The sequence below is a fragment of the Scyliorhinus torazame genome, chromosome 30 (assembly GCF_047496885.1).
Source record: "Scyliorhinus torazame isolate Kashiwa2021f chromosome 30, sScyTor2.1, whole genome shotgun sequence".
Taxonomy (NCBI): domain Eukaryota; kingdom Metazoa; phylum Chordata; class Chondrichthyes; order Carcharhiniformes; family Scyliorhinidae; genus Scyliorhinus; species Scyliorhinus torazame.
In genome coordinates, this window is record NC_092736.1 from 27425506 (window position 1) to 27443049 (window position 17544).

Below are 17544 nucleotides of genomic sequence, written 5' to 3' on the forward strand. Positions count from 1 at the left end.
GAAATCAGGTTCAAAGAAGGAGCGCATATCAGGTGCAGACTTCAGCCAGTTTCTTTGTGCCATTTTCATTTTTATGAAAATGGAATACCCAACCTCGCACACGTTGGTCGTCGTGAAGGGCAATAGCAACAAAGTGCGTGTTTTACTCAGCACTGGACACTCCTGGGAGATGCTACACCAGAATGCTGACAGCCTCGTGGGCTTTTGGCATGTTTTTAATGTACTATCACAGGTCAGGTACAACAGCGTAGTTTTTTAATTTGGAGTCTGCTCTAAGTTAATAACTGTCTCTGCGATCTCAACCTCAAAAGGAATTTTTCACCCACCACTTCTCTTTCAAATTCTGAAACTTTTCTGATTTGCCAGTAGTCCCCTGTATATAAGCTTTGCATCCTTATTTGCATTGGCACAATTGACAAAACCATACCTCAAGACATCATCTTTATGCTGCTTTGTTTCCGAGCTAAATTTCTTCTTTGTAGACTGTTAACTAAGGCCCTGGAGCTCTGTACAGAGATAACACAAGCACTGCTCTGACCTGCCCTGCTGTGTGAGATCGTGTGCGCAGGGCACATGACCTGCTCTCTGCTGGCACTTCTGGCCGGATGTCTGCACACAGCCTCATTTAATTCCATTTGAAATAACACAAGCACTGCTCTGACCTGCCCTGGACTCTCCTGAGCAGTTCTCTCCAGCAGATTCTGTTGTGAGATCGCGTCCAATAGGTAAACTGCCTATTTGAGTCTCTGGCCATATCTTATTTAAAATTTTTTTTTTAAATTTAGAGTACCCAATTTTTCCAATTAAGGGGCAATTTAGCGTGGCCAATCCACCTACCCTGCACATCTTTGGGTTGTGGGGGCGAAACCCACGCAAACACAGGGAGAATGTGCAAATTCCACACGGACAGTGACCCAGAGCCGGGATCGAACCTGGGACCTCGGCGCCGTGAGACTGCAGTGCTAACCACTGTGCCACTGTGCTGCCTACCATATCTTATTTTTAAGAAAACCATTCAACTTCACAATTCACTTGCCTTGATTGCCAGCAGCTTGAAAATAGAAGCAGCACTACTCTGTGATTTGGCGCCAAAAGCACGTACCGGTGCTTAATAATAAACTTTTATTGTCACAAGTATGAAGTTACTGTGAAAAGCCACTAGTCGCCACATTCCGGAGCCTGTTCGGGTAAGCTGGTACGGGAATTGAACCCGTGCTGCTGACCTTGTTCTGCATTACAAACCAGCTGTCTAGCCCAAGGAGCTAAACCAGCCTTGATGTCAAGTGTGTGTGTGTATGTATGCAGGGCACATGACCTGCTCTCTGTTGGCGCTTCTGGCCGGATGACTGCACACAGCTTCATTTATTTCCATTTGAAAGGCCGCAGCAGCTGCCATTCTCGATGTAAAAGCCGTTGGCGGCTGTTGGGCACTTCTCTTGCGATCAGGCCCACCACGTGAACGGCGCAACCAATCGCTCTGCGACCCTTCCGACCCACACTTTAAAAACCTCTGCCATATGGTATTGCTCTATGAGGTAATTCCAGCAAATAGTTACCACCCACGAGGTATCCTCCGGTTTAGGCAGCTTTTCGGCGGTTCAGCATGAGGATTCCAACAGCCGCTTGGAACCTAGACTTCTGAGCCTTGGGAAAATTCTGCTTCCTAGCTGGATGTGGCTATGGACGTGACAGTATAAATTGTATTCCAGGGGCAGCACGGGGGCACAGTGGTTAGCACTGCTTCCTCACGGCGCCGAGGACCCGGGTTAGATCCTGGCCCCGGCTCACTGTCTGTGCGGAGTTTGCACATTCTCCCCGTGTCTGGGTGGGAAAATATTTTGAGACTATGGGGACTGGAGTGGGATTCATTAAAAAGCTCTTTTAAAGAACGGGCGCTGGCAGTCATGGGGCCGAATGGTTGTCTTCATCGCTGTATGATTCTCGTGATCAACGGCGAGCCATCTTTTAAAGATGGCATTGTTATAGCATCAATGGATACGGTACACACTCCTGTCACTGTGCATCGGTGGCGGAGGGAGTGCTATCACCTCCTGGAATATAGACATTTTGCTGAACAGAATCTGCACAGCCATTCTTCAAAGTGTTACAGGAGTAGATAATAAAAATAGGTTGCAAGTCAGCGACCTGCCTTTCATCCCTCGAGATTTTTTAAAATTTCCATTGACGTCCACGGAATTATAAGTTGGGGGAAATGTGAATTGGCTGCACGCTTAAACCGAACCACTGAATCTTACAGCACAGGAGGAAGCTGTTTGGCCTTCCCGGTCTGTGTTGGTGTGGCCTTTTTAAGCCACTAAATAATAAAATTGATGGAAGCTCAGTATCCTTTACTACTTGTCCAATTTGACTGGATGTGTTGCTTGTGTTCCCTTGACTGTTGAGGATGCCGGGGCGTTTTAATTGAGGTAATCAAGTAGTTAGCGAGAAACTATTTCCCCTGCCGGGGGAGTTGAGGGTGTAATCTTAAAATTAGAATTACATCGATCAGGGATGATGACAGGAAGCGCTTCTTCACACAAGGGAAATCTGGAACTCTCTCCCAAAAAGCTTTTGGACTGGAGATCAAGTTTCAACACTGAGAAGGATAGCATTTTCTTCCATCAGGGGACAGGGAATCAAGGCGGGTAGGTTGTGTAAATAAATTACCGATCAGTCATGATCTAGTTGAATGGAGGAGTAGGTGCAGGTGCCCGAATATCTTCATTCACCTGATGAAGGAGCTACCCTCCGAAAGCTCGTGATTCCAAACAAACCTGTTGGGACTTTAACCTGGTGTTGTAAGACTTCTTACTGTGCTCACCCCAGTCCAACGCCGGCATCTCCACATCATTAACATCCTCCACCTGGGCACTCGCTATGATTACACTAATGTATTAATCGTTTCTGTTTTTTTGTTAAACAGCCTGGCTGTGGCCATATGAGGAGAGTATTCGAAAGTGTGCTCGGAGCTGGGTGTCTGCAGTGCACCTCATGAAGAAAAACCCAAACTTCATCTTCACTTGCTCGCAGGTGAGATGTGAGCTGACGTTGTTTAAATTTTGCTGTTTTCTTTTCCTTCATACAGCAATAATCAAGAGCTCAGTTCTTCCTGCTATCCCCCATGACCATTCTGTAATCAGCAAGTAGGAAGTTCAAATATGGAATATGTCGAATGCTTCACTTTCTTTTTTAAACAGAACAAAGCAACAACTCCAATCAAATCCCACCATGGCCCCAGACTTATGTTCAAATATGTGTGATTCTTTCATCCATTTATTAGTTCATTTTGGTGGAGGTACAGCATAAGCTTATGGAGCTGTTTAAGATGATTAAGGGAATCGGTAGGGTAGATCGCTTCAAGAGAGTCGGGGGGGGGGGGAAGAGGTGTGTATAGTGGCCATCACTAAGGAGAAGATGCTGGGGAAACTGAAAGGTCTGAAGGTGGATAAATCACCTGGACCAGATGGACTACACCCCAGGGTTCTGAAAGAGATAGCTGAGTAGATTGTGGAGGCATTGGTGATGATCTTTCAGGAATCACTGGAGGCAGGAAGGGTCCCAGAGGACTGGAAAGTGGCTAATGTAACACCCCTGTTTAAGAAGGGAGGAAGGCAGAAGACAGGAAATTATAGCCTGACTTCGGTTGTTGGTAAGGTTTTAGAGTCTATTATTAAAGATGAAATTGCGGTGTACTTGGAATTGCATGATAAAAGAGGTCTGAGTCAGCACGGCTTCGTCAATGGGAGGCCATGACTGACAAATCTGTCAGAATTCTTTGAGGAGGTAACAAGGAAGTTAGACAAAGGAGAACCAGTAGACGTGATCTGTTTGGATTCCAGAAGGCCTTTCATAAGGTGCCGTACAGGAGGCTGCTAAATATGATGACTCATGGTGTTAGGGACAAGGTACTGGCATAGATAGAGGATTGGCTGACTGGCAGAACGCAGAGAGTGGGGATAAAGGGGTCCTTTTCAGGATGGCAGCAGGTGACTAGTGGTGTTCCACAGGGGCCAGTGTTGGGACCACAGCTATTCATGACATACATTAATGATCTGAAAGAAGGAACTGAGGGCATTCTTGCTAAGTTTGCAGATGATACAAATACATGTAGAGGGACAGGTTGTGTTGAGGAAGCAAAGAGGCTGCAGACGGACCTGGACAGGCTAGGAGAGTGGGCAAAGAAATGGCAGATGGCATACAATCTGGAAAAATGTGAGGGTATTCACTTTGGTAGGAAGAATAGAGGCATAGACTATTTTCTAAATGGGAAAAGGCTTTGGGAATCAGAAGTACAAAAGAGACTTGGGAGTTCTAGTTCCGGATTCTCTTAAGGTTAACATGCAGGTTCAGTTGGCAGTTAGGAAGTCAATTGCAATGTTAGCATTCATGTCGAGCGGGCTAGAATACAAGAACAGGGATGATGTTTCAGGCTGTATAAGGCGTTGTCAGATCCTATTTGGAATATTGTGAGCAGTTTTGGGCCCCGTATCTAAGGAAAGATGGGCTGGCCTTGGAGGGGTTCCAGAAGAGATTCTCAAGAATGATCCCCGGAATGAAGGACTTGTCATATGAGAAGCGGTTGAGGACTCTGGGTCTGTACTCATTGGAGTTTAGAAGAATGAGGGGGGGGGGCCTCACTGAAACTTACAGAACACTAAGAGACCTAGATAGAATGGATGTGGAGAGGATGTTTCCACTAGGATAAACTAGAACCCGAGGGCACAGCCTCAGACTGAAGGGACAATCCTTTAAAGCAGAAATGGGGAGGAATTTCTTCAGCCAGAGGGTGGTGAATCTGTGGAACTCTTTGCCGCAGAAGGCTGTGGAGGCCAAATCATTGAGTGTCTTTAAGACAGAGATAGATAGGTTCTTGATCAATAAGGGGATCAGGGGTTATGGGAGGAAGGCAGGAGAATGGGGATGAGAACCATATCAGCCGTGATTGAAAGACAGAGCAGACTCGATGGGCTGAGTGGCCTAGTTCTGCTCCTATATCTTATGGTCTTATAGCGAGAAACTATTCCTTCTGTGACCCCCCCCCCCCCCCCCCCCCCCACACACACACACACACGCACACGCACACGCACACGCACACACACACACTAAACCGGAGCACTCTGTTCGAAGCAGGGCGTTTCAGTTAACAAGTTGTCACCACCTGCTCTGTGGAGCAGTTGGATTGCAGTTGAAGCTGCTCCCCTGGTTTCGGCAGTGAGTGTACCAGTCTTGATGGCTGATGGTTTTAAACCTCAAGCTTGTTTTCAAAAGATCGCACATTTTGTTGTATTAATTTTGTTTCTATTTTGCGTAATGTGGCTAAAATGGCAACCTGGTTGCGACCGGTGTGGTGAACATTGAAATCCCATTGATCAACACTGTTCTAAGCCAGTCTGATATACCTTTAAACAGCTGAATTTGCAACATCACAGGGAGAGAGAACAAGTCATGGGCAGCACAGTGGTTAGCACAGTTGCTTCACAGTTCCAGGGTCCCAGGTTCGATTCCCGGCTTGGGTCACTGTCTGTGCGGAGTCTGCACATTCTCCCCGTGTCTGCGTGGGTTTCCTCCGGGTGCTCCGGTTTCCTCCCACAGTCCAAAGATGTGCAGGGTTTGGTGTATTGGCTATGCTAAATTGCCCTTAAAGGTTAGGTTGTGTGTTATGGTGATGGGGTGGGTGTGTGGGCTTGGGTGGGGTGCTCTTTCCAAGGGCCGGTGCAGACTCGATGGGCCGAATGGCGTTGTCCTATACTGTAAATTCTATGAATAATAATAATCGCTTATTGTCACAAGTAGGCTTCAATGAAGTTGCGGTGAAAAGCCCCTAGTCGCCACATTCCGGCGCCTGTTCGGGGAGGTCGGTACGGTAATTGAACCCGTGCTGCTGGCATTGTTCTGCATTACAAGCCAGCTGTTTAGCCCACTGTGCTAAACCAGCCCCTGAAGTCAGCTGTACCTTTTTGACCAGGTATGTTACAAGAAATAGGGAGGGATAGCTTTTACCAAAAAAATCTTGGTGAGCGTCTGGTCAATTTAAAACCTATGCAAGCTGTCTCCCAGTCCAATACATCAGGGCTCGGCCCCTATAGTCTGAATGCTGCACATGTTGATGTGGCTGTAGCAATGCTCTTCCTGTTCAGCCGATTCAACAGAACCCATGTGAATGCCACAAAATTAACCACGTTTGCAGAATTCTCCTATCTGGCTGCTTCACGAGGGTAGAAACATTTGGAGCTGTGATTCAAAGTTGAATATTCAAATTTACAAGGGCTCATTAAAATAGGCATTAGATCTGGCCACCAAAATATCTATTCCATGCGGCGCTGAGGTCCCAGGTTCGATCCCGGCTCTGGGTCACTGGATCATGTGGAGTTTGCACATTCGCCCCGTGTTTGCGTGGGTTTCACCCCCACAACCCGAAGATGTGCAGGGTAGGTGGATTGGCCACGCTAAATTGCCCCTTAATTAGAAAAAATGGATTGGGTACACTAAATGTATGTTTTAAAAAAAGATCTATTCCTCTGTTGGCGTTTTCATCCAGAAGATGATTTTTTATGCCACATTTAGTCCTATACTGCTGGATGGGAGAGTGGGCTTCTCTTCTCATGACCTTTGCTAATGTAATTAACTGTAATGAAAGAAAATGACACTAATTGAGTCATCATCTCCAATTTAATTCCTTCCCCTTGATAGCTGCCTTGTTTGACTTCAGAGTCTCCTTATAGATTATCATAGAATTTACAGTGCAGAAGGAGGCCATTCGGCCCATCGAGTCTGCACCAGCTCTTGGAAAGAGCACCCTACCCAAGGTCAACACCTCCACCCTATCCCCATAACCCAGTAACCCCACCCAACACTAAGGGCAATTTTTGGACACTAAGGGCAATTTACCATGGCCAATCCACCTAACCTGCACATCTTTGCTCCCCTCTCCCACCCACCCTCAGGAAACTACCCTGTCCTGAATCCCCCTTGGTGGTAGGAGCAGGACGGTTGACACCTGTCTACGTAGGAAGTCCCGCACCTGCAGGTACCTGAATTTGTTTCCCCTCGCCAACACAAACTTCTCCTCCAGCGCCCTCATACCCGGAAAACTCACCTCTATAAACATATCCCCCATCCTCTCAATTCTCCCCCCCCCCCCCCAACCGCCCTGGACCAGTCCCTTGAAGCTCTCAGAGCAATTGCCAGCAGCTATTTAGCTAGCACGAACAACAGTGGGGAGAGGGGGCATCCCTGTCTCGCCCCCCGGTGCAGAATAAAGCAGTCCAATGTTGTCCTATTCGTCCATACGCTTGCCACAGGACCCTCTATACAACAACATGACCCAGTCAACAAAGCCCTGCCCAAATCCGAACCGTCCCAGTACCTCCCACAGCTATTCCCATTCTACCCGATCAAAAGCCTACTCTGCGTCCATTGCGACCACTACCTCCACCTCCCTACCTTCCGGGTGCATCATGATCACGTTTAATAACCTTATATTGGCCACCAACTTCCTACCCTTAACAAACCCCGTCTGGTCCTCTCCAATAATGTCCGGAACACAATCCTCAATCCTGGAGGACAAAGTTTTGGCCAGCAGTTTGGCAGCCGCAGTCAACAAGGATATCGGCCTGTAGGACCCACACAGCTCCGGGTCCTTGTCCCGCTTCAGGATCAGCAAAATCGTGGCCTGTGACATCGTCGGGGGCAGCACCCTTCTCTCAGGTTTGTAAATTTAAACACAATTAATTTTTATTAATAACTAACTATATTTAAAGATGCAGCAAATACAACTGGTTAATTATAATCCAATTCCGACCCTACCCCCCCTTTAGCTCGCCCCACCCTCTATACACCCTCTATATATACACACACAAGACACGGGAAAGAAGGAGGTAAGATAATGAAAGTAAAAGGATACGAGTCTTTGTTTTAGATGGCGCCTTCCAGTACACCTTTCTTAATCTTGATTTCAGTTGGAGGATATTTGTTTTCAGTCTGTAATGGTTTTCACTGTAGCTTCATCCAGGTTTCAAAGATTTCTCTGCAGGTTCAGACTTCCTTCGGGTGCCGAAAGGTCTGAGATTTTCTGTTGAGAAGCAACACTTCCAAAGCACAGTGTACCATTTGGCAACTTTTGAGTTCCTTACTTCCTCTGCTCGACTTAAAGGCCTATGTCTATTAAATATCCATGGATTAAATTGATGATGACAAAGTAAAAGAAATGGGAAATAAGTGTCATGTGAGAGTACCTTTAAGAAATGGGTTATTTAAAATCAGTGATGTCAGAGTGTGGGTGGAGCTGGGCTGTCTGTCAGCTTTTTATTTTTGTTTTAGGCTGTTTGCTGCAGGGTGTGTTTTAGTTTCGTTTTCAGTGTTGGAGCTGACGCCAGACCAAGCAGGTGCACTGCTGTTCTCTCTGCCATCAAAAGACTATCTCTTGATCATTTGGTGAATTCAGAATTATAAATGTTCTCAGTAGTGACTTTAACCTGATGTGCTTCTGTTAAAGGTTTTGTTTTTAAGTCTTCTGGATGTTAAAAGGACAGTTTAAGCATTACTTAGTGTTGTCTTCTTTGGGGGTTGTATTTGAATTGATGGTTGCTAAGATGTTCACTGTCTGTTTAAAAAGGTTAACTTGAGTTCATAGAATAAACATTGTTTTGCTTTAAAAAATACTTTTCTATTTCTGCTGTACCACCTGTGGAGTGGGCCGTGTACTCCCCACACCTGTAGAGTGGGCCGTGTGCTCCCCATACCACAATCTATTAAAAGTTGTGGGTCAGGTGAACTCCATGATACACTTTGGGATTCTCTAAACCCTGGCCCATAACAAGGAAATCAACAGGAAGGGTATCTTACACTCTCCACTTATGCTGCCAGACCGCTGAGTTTGTCCAGCACTTTTCTGTTTTTACCACCTCCGTACTTGTCACAGAATGTTGTTTATCCTTTTAAATTAGGTGATAGGGGCCATGTTCAGCACTGTGACAGCTGCCCTTGGCCTATTTGGGGACCGAGGAGGAGAAACAGCTGCAAAAACCCATTGACAGCTAGCTCCATACATCATTCAGTCACACACCTCTTGATCTAGAAATGCCCGCTGTGACATTCATCATGACTGTGCGGCTGCTCCATAAACCCAGAACTAAAAGGGAAGCCTCTTCATTCATCCTGTACTCTCCTATTCCTGCAGCATTATTCTGCACACCATTGATTTTGCACGCCTAATAACTGGAACCGTGGCTTCTTGCAGTTACAGCTTAAGGATGCCGGAATTGCTGCTCGGAGGGATTGCTACTGTTATCTCAGTCATGGCACAGGAGGACACTCATTCAGTCACAGAATTGAACCTACAACTCAACCTAACGTTAACATTCAGTTCACCCAACCCAGCCCAGCCTCCTGCAGTGACACCACCCCCTGAGGAAACTGCATGTGATTAAAGTTTTCAGTTTTATTTTGAGCGTTATTGATTTATCTATCGGCTTCTGGTGCACTCCCGGCTTTATAAACGTACCAATCTTTATCGGCTAATTTTCCATATGATCCTCATTAACGGCAAAGAAGAAATGTCTCTCGTGACATTTTAACTTTGCTTGCTCCTTTACTCATGTCACTGTGCTATATGGCCCAGGAAGCTTCCAGACTTTCTGCTTCGTCTTCATAACTCCCAAGAATTTGCCGTTACTTATAAGAGTAAGTTTGGATGTTTAGTCGCAGATCCTGGCAGAGGGAACTCCTAACCCTCATCACACCTCACTCCCCTCTCACCCCTGTGCCCACCGAGGCACATTGCTTCCTTCAAGGTCCAACATACCTTCAATTCTGACATTTCTAATCTGCCTAAATCCCTCGATGGCCTCGCTCCACGCATCTTTATAACCTCTTTGTGTTTAACAACACCACCCACCAATCCTTTATCCCTCCATTGATGCCCATATCCTCGGTCACCTGGACCATGATCTTTCTTGTAACTTCTGGATTATTCTGCCTGAATTAAAGATACAGGCTTATTCCGATAAAGAGACGTGTTCATTAATCATCCATGGATCAAAATATGGATGGCAAAATAAAAGAAAGGAGGAAATAAGATGATAAACCGGGAGGATCCTTATAATGTCCCTTTCTGGGAATTTAAAAAAAAAAAATTTAGAGTACCCAATTCATTTTTTCCAATTAAGGGGCAATTTAGCGTGGCCAATCCACCTACCCTGCACATCTTTGGGTTGTGGGGGTGAGACCCACGCAAACACGGGGAGAATGTGCAAACTCCACACAGACAGTGACCCAGGGTTGGGATCGAACCTGGGACCGTGGCGCCGTGAGGCAGCAGTGCTAACCCACTGCGCCACCGTGCTGCCCCTCCCTCACTGGGAAATTTGCATACAGCTGGGGTTTCAATTCTGGTTCAATGAGGTGTGCAGGGGAGCATGCCAGGTGCGACATACTGAAAAATGAGGTGCCAACTTGGTGAAGCCACAATACAAGAATACTTGCATGCCAAGTTGAAGCCACATCCAGCCCTGAATGCAGTGGACAATTGAACAACTAACAGGAAGAGGATGCTCCAGAAATATCTCGATCCTAAATGATAGGAGAATCTAGTGCATCAGAGTAAAAGACCAGACTGAACCATCTTCAGTTCGTGCAGTTCAGTCTCAACCTCCTCCAGAGGCCCCTAGCATCACACATGCCAATATTTGGCCAATTTGATTTGCTCCACGTGGTGTTAAGAAACTGCTGAAGATACTGGATACAGGAAAGGCTTGGGGCCCTGACAACATCCCAGTGGTAGCACTGGAGACTTGGGCGGCACGGTGGCAGAGTGGTTAGCACTGCTGCCTCACAGCGCCAGGGGCACGAGTTCAATTCTGGTCTCAATTGACCGTGTGGAGTTTGCACGTTCTCCCCGTGACTGAATGGGTTTCCTCCGGGTGCTCGGGTTTCCTCCGGGAGTTCAGGTTTCCTCCCACAGTCCAAAGATGTGCAGAATAGGTGGATTTGCCATGCTAAATTGCCCCTTAAATTGTTCAAAAGGTTAGGTAGGGTTACGGGGTTGGGGTCAGGGCTTGGGCCTCGGTAGGGTGCTCTTTCCCAGGGTCAGTGCAGACTCGATTGGCCGAATGGCCTCCTTCTGCAGAGATTCTAGGATTCTAATCTCTGGAATTCTCTCCATAAACCTCTTCCTCTTTCTCATCTTCGTCACTTTGAAACTTACCTCTTTTCCAAACTATCAATCTCTTCTCCTAACATCTCCCCTTTGGCTTGGTGTCAATTTTTGTTGTGTCAGTGAATTGTCTTTGGATGTTTTATTATATTAATGGTGCTATATAAATGCATGCTGTTGTTTGGAGCACACTGGGGCTTCAGAGAGTGTGAAACATGCACGTTAATTAGTTTTTTGATTTCTTTTTGGGGTTGAGTGCTTAAAGAGATACCATACAGAACGAACAAGAGCTGATATAATTTCCTTTCACTTTCAAACAGGCACAACAACTGCAGTGGGTAAAGTGTTTGTACCCGGTCTTGTACACTCAAATCCAGGAGTATGCTGCGAAGGGGCAGTTCATTACAGTGGGAGGCACCTGGGTGGAAATGGTAAGGTATCAAAGCCATGATTAGAAAGCACTGCATGTCCCTTCCTGTCCACATTACATTACTGCTCGTGCTTTTCGTCAAAAGGTGACAAGCTACATAAACTCTTTCACTCTTTCATTAGCCACAAGACACATAACAATTCCAATACACTTCTTTCCATTGGCTACACACCACTGCTACCTTTTTTAAAAATTCAGAATACCCAATTCTTTATTTCCAATTAAGAGTCAATTTAGCGTGGCCAATCCACCTAACCTGCACATCTTTGGTTTGCGGGGATGAAACCCACGCAGACACGGGGAGAATGTGCAAAGTCCACACGGACAGTGACCCGGGGCTGGGGTTGAACCCGGCGCCGTGAGTGCATGATTGTCCTTACCCTCAATGATATTGGAGCACAACTTGCTGTTACAAAAGACAAGGCTGAAGCAATTGCAAACCGGAGCACCCGGAGGAAACCCATGCAGACACTGGGAGAACGTGCAGACTCTGGGCAGACAGTGACCCAGCTGTTTGTGGGGCTGGATGAGGTGATGGGAATAGGAAGAAGCAAAGACACGGAAAGATTTAAACACGAGGATGGGCAGCACGTAGCACAAGTGGATAGCACTGTGGTTTCACAGCGCCAGGGTCCCAGGTTCGATTCCCCGCTGGGTCACTGTCTGTGTGGAGTCTGCACATCCTCCCCGTGTCTGCGTGGGTTTCCTCCGGGTGCTCCGGTTTCCTCCACAGTCCAAAGACGTGCAGGTTAGGTGGATTGGCCATGATAAATTGCCTTTAGGGTTAGGAGGGTTTATTGGGTTACCGGGATAGGGTGGAAGTGAGGGCTTAAGTGGGTTGGTGCAGACTCGATGGGCCGAATGGCCTCCTTCTGCACTGTATGTTCTATGATGAGAGTTTTAATATTGAGACGCTGGTGGATCAGGAGCTGGTGTAGACCAGCAGTGGGCAGAGTGGGTGATTGGTGCAAGTTAGGATGCAGACAGCAGATGTTGGATAAGTTAAATTTAAGAAAGTTGGAAGGCTGTTCAGGGGAGCATTGGAAGAGTCAACCTGAATTCAGCAGCAAGTGAGTGGAGCCGGGAGGTAGGCAGCTTTGATAACAAAAAAGGATTGAGAATCAGAAGAATGGATTAGGTACAAACAGACGGCACGCTGGCTCAGCGGTTAGCACTGCTGCCTCACAGCTCCAGGGACCCGGGTTCAATTCCGGCCTCGGGTGACTGTGCAGAGTTTGCACTTTCTCCCCGTGTCTGCGTGAGTTTCCTCCGGGTGCTCCAGTTTCCTCCCACAAGTCCCGAAAGACGTGCTTGTTAGGTGAATTGGACATTCTGAATTGCCCCTTGGTTGTGTTACGGGGATAGGGTGGAGGCGTGGGCTTGGGTGGGGTGCTCTTTCCAAGGGCCTGTGCAGACTCAAAGGGCCGAATGGCCTCCTTCTGCACAGTAAATTCTATGATTCTATGAAATGGGACACAGCATGTTTGATCTTCAGTACTGCATTACTCTCCAAAGTTTTACAACCAGCAAGAAAATGAACACTTGTATTTGTCAACCAAAGTTATCATTAATGTACATTCAAGAATTTATGTTGCAACGACTGGTTGCGCTTCTGTTTTATTTTGATTATGAAGCAGTCGCAAAGTTGGCCAGCAGGGCGCACTAACGTACAGGTTTTTGCAGGATGGAAATCTCCCTTCTGGTGAATCCATGGTGCGACAGTTCCTCCAGGGTCAACGATTCTTCCAACAGGAGTTTGGGAAGTATTGCTGTGAGGTGGGTAGTTGTCATGGCAACGGAGACTTCCGGTGGAAAGTAATTTCCGAAAAGTTACCGTGTAAATATGAATCATCAAAAGGGAATTTCGATGTCGTCTAGTTGAACATGTGTACAGTTACGCTGTGCAAAGATTTGTTTCAGTGAGGGATAAAAATAGCCATTTTGAGAGGCACTGCAGGAATCCCTCAATGCCTCCAACCGAATCAATGTACATCTCTTCATACTTTTGGTGCAAATGGTAACTTATTTTTACAGCAGCCCCTTGCCCGAATGGGTGTAGTTTCCTCTTGCGCCATTTCTGAAAGCACTCTGGACACTCAAATCTTTTTTTAAATTTTTATAAATTTAGAGTAAATTCTTTTTCCAATTAAGCGCACGACGCCACCGTGATGTCCTGGACACTCAAATCTGGCACACGGTGACATTGCAATACTTTGAGGCACCACATAGCCATTTCAAATCTTCCTGACGACAAAATTGATCTTCGGGCACAGTCAAATTCTGGGCGGCGCGGTGGGGCAGTGGTTAGCACTGCTGCCTTACTGCACCAAGGACCCAGGTTCGGTCCCGGCTCTGGGTCACTGTCCGTGTGGAATTTTCATATTTTTCCCGTGGGATCACAAAATGTACAGTGCAGAAGGAGGCCATTTGGCCCATCGGGTCTGCAGCGGCTCTTGGAAAGAGCACCCACTTAAGCCCTCCCCTCCACCCTATCCCCGTAAACCAGTAACCCCACCTAACCTGAGGACAATTTAGCACGGCCAATCCACCTAACCTGCACATCTTTGGACTGTGGGAGGAAACCGGAGCACCCGGAGGAAACCCACGCAGACACGGGGAGAAGAAGCAAACTCCACACAGACAGTGACCCAAGCCGGGAATTGAACCTGGGACCCTGGAACTGTGAAGCAACAGTGCTAACCACTGTGTCTGCGTGGGTCTCACCCCCACTACCCAAAGATGTGCAGGGTAGGTGGATTGGCCACGCTAAACTTTCCCTTAATTGGGAAAAAAAAGAATTGGATACTCTAAATTCATTTTAAAGAAGAGTCAAATTCTACTTTAATCCCATTTTTAAAAAAAAACATAATTGTATGGTGCATGGGAGAAGACTGATTTAATTGAGAGTTGGAAGTGATTTTATGTGGGAACAAGCCAACTGGACAACAAACTCCAAATTCTTACCATGTCTTGTGTTTACGTGCTTCACAGGGCAGCACGGTAGCATTATGGTTAGCACAATTGCTTCATAGCTCCAGGGTCCCAGGTTCGATTCCCGGCTTGGGTCACTGTCTGTGCGGAGTCTGCACGTTCTCCCCGTGTCTGCGTGGATTTCCTCCGGGTGCTCCGGTTTCCTCCAGCAGTCCAAAGATGTGCAGGTTAGGTGGATTGGCCATGCTAAATTGCCCTTAGTGTCCAAAATTGCCCTTAATGTTGGGTGGGGTTACTGGGTTATGGGGATCGGGTGGAGGTGTGGACCTTGGGTCGGGTGCTCTTTCCAGGAGCCGCTGCAGACTCGATGGGCCAAATGGCCTCCTTCTGCACTGTAAATTCTATAATTCTATATCAACTAACACAGTTCTGTCATTCTCTGCTTTTCCGATTCATTCCTCAGTGACTGCTCTGTAATGCTTGCCAACTTCATTGATCTTCCCTTAAAATTTCCATGAGCTTCCTTCATATTGTGGAGATGCCGGCATTGGACTGGGGTGGGCACGGTAAGAAATCTTACAAAACCAGGTTAAAGTCCAGCAGGTTTGTTTGGAATCGCTAGCTTTCGGAGCGTAGCTCCTTCATCAGGTGACTCACCTGAGGAAGGAGCTGCTCTCCGAAAGCTAGTGATTCCAAAAAAACCTGTTGGACTTTAACCTGGTGTTGAAAGACTTCTTACTGTCCTTCATATTGTTGAACAATGTTGTTTAAATCCCGCATGTATTTATGCTGTTACCTGATGCTATTTACAGTTCTGTCAATCTCTTTCACTGGGCTAACTGTTAGATTCCATTGCACTATTCCACATGTTTATATAAACCTGGGGCTGGTTTAGCACACTGGGCTAAATCGCTGGCTTTTAAAGCAGACCAAGGCAGGCCAGCAGCACGGTTCAATTCCCGTCCCAGCTTCCCCGAACAGGCGCCTGAATGTGGCGACTAGGGGCTTTTCACAGTAACTTCATTTGAAGCCTACTTGTGACAATAAGCGATTTTCATTTCATTTCATTTCAACCGTTTGGGTTACCCTTCCAGAACCTTTTCCCACTGTGCTTTTCTAAAAACCCTCGAAATATTTTTCTGACTGCCTTTGAGTTGGCGCCAAATGCCGTATCACCTAAGACTCTTTATTTATTTAAAAAATATTTTAGAAAATCCAATTCTTTTTTCCCAATTAAGGGGCAATTTAGCGTGGCAAATCCACCTACCCTGCACATCTTTTTGGGTCGTGGGGGTGAGACCCACGCAGACACTGGGAAACTCCACTATAAACTCCACACGGACAGTGATCCATGGCCGGGATCGGGCCCGGGGCCGTGGTCGAACCCGGGTCCTCGGCGCCGTGAGGCAGATGTCAACCACCATTGTGCCGCCCGTCTCTTTATTAAGTAACTTTAAGCCTTGCTTTGGGCAATCCAGCTCAGCAATTGCCAGACACATTGGGATAGATTGTCTAACAATCGGTGAAGTGCTATGGCCACTTCGATATCTAAAACTAATATTTGATTGTAGCATGCCAAATTGCCTCCTGTTCAGCCTTTGATTTTAGAGTGAGCGAAGAATTCAGTGAGTTACTTAGTTCCTACTACTGGGGGCTCAGGAATTTCCACTATAAACACACCTCCAAAAATGCTTTATCTCTGCAACGTTCTTCACTATGTTTCTAAAATTGAAAGCTAATGTTCTACAAAGTTGTTTTTCCTGCTCTAAATGACCAACTAGTCATTGGCTTCAGGAAGCAAAGTACTGTACACACCCCTGTCAGCATCAACCAGGCCGAGGTGGAGATGGTTAGCAGTTTCAAATTCCTAGGGTTGCACATCTCCAAAAATCTGTCCTGGTCCACCCACGTCGACGCTACCACCAAGAAAGCACAACTGCCACTAAACACAAAGTTTTCCGTCCTCGTTCCCGGCTGGGGTTTTCGGGTGCCACTGAGAGTGAATGGAGTTTTGGCTGGAGCGCCAAGTTTTCCGTTCTTGTTCGCAACGGGTCCCGCCACGGACAAGGCCAGAGAATCCTACTCAAGTCCGTCACCGACAAGTCAGGCCCACGTGGTGTTTGTGGGATGGGGGACTGTAATGCTCCAATGTGTATGGTGGAATCCTCATGCTGGGGGCACCTACAGCCCTCTGGTCACTTACCCATGTGGTTATTCTTCCCACCTGATTTTATGTCATTGTTGCAGCTGAGAATTTTTCCTGCCTGAGAGACACATCGAACCTGTGACTCGCTAAAACAGTCCATTGGTGTTTATCCTCCTCGCTGATCACAGTGTATCACAGACAGGGGAGTTGTGTGGTTCTTGTCTTTTTGCTAAGGTTCAATACCAAGGCCATTTGCACACTGAGCTATTTACGGAGCTAAAGCATGTTACCCGATGCAGATTAAACACTTTCTCTCTCTTTAAATAGTTCTGGTTGCCAGATACATTTGGATATTCTGCCCAGCTGCCACAGATTATGCAGGGGTGCGGTATCACACGCTTTCTAACTCAGAAACTCAGTTGGAACCTGGTGAATGAATTCCCGGTAAGTGGCTCAGTTCTGGTGGGAATCACCGCCGATTGCCCGAGCTGCTCTTTGGAGATTTCCGAAGTGCACGTTAAAATAACTGGAAACTGTTTAGAGAGTGTAACTCCGTGGAGGTGTAACGTGAAGGCTGGTGGTACAGTCAGTAATGTGATTTATTCCTGGTTGCATGCCTACCAAGCGACTGCCTTGTGGTTTGGACACTAGCGGAGGCTCGTGCGTGAGTGTCACCATTTTGAAGAAGCACCAATTAGCCTGGTATTGGTAACCAAAGTTAGTTTGCTTTTAGTTAGATATCATAGAATTTACAGTGCAGAAGGAGGCCATTCGGCCCATCGAGTCTGCACCGGCTCTTGGAAAGAGCACCTTACCCAAAGTCCACACCTTCACCCTATCCCCATAACCCAGTAACCCCACCCAACACTAAGGGCAATTTTGGAT

The 17544-nt window shown here is 46.8% G+C and overlaps 1 protein-coding gene across 1 annotated transcript in view; it reads left to right on the plus strand.

Moving 5' to 3' along the window:
- man2c1 (mannosidase, alpha, class 2C, member 1) overlaps nt 1–17544 on the plus strand; it is a 134473-nt gene that overhangs the window by 45264 nt on the left and 71665 nt on the right. Inside the window, exons 7-10 of the mRNA XM_072493048.1 lie at nt 2924–3030; nt 11473–11583; nt 13266–13358; nt 16987–17103. Coding sequence (XP_072349149.1) covers nt 2924–3030; nt 11473–11583; nt 13266–13358; nt 16987–17103 — 428 coding nt within the window. The remainder of the gene's footprint in view (nt 1–2923; nt 3031–11472; nt 11584–13265; nt 13359–16986; nt 17104–17544) is intronic.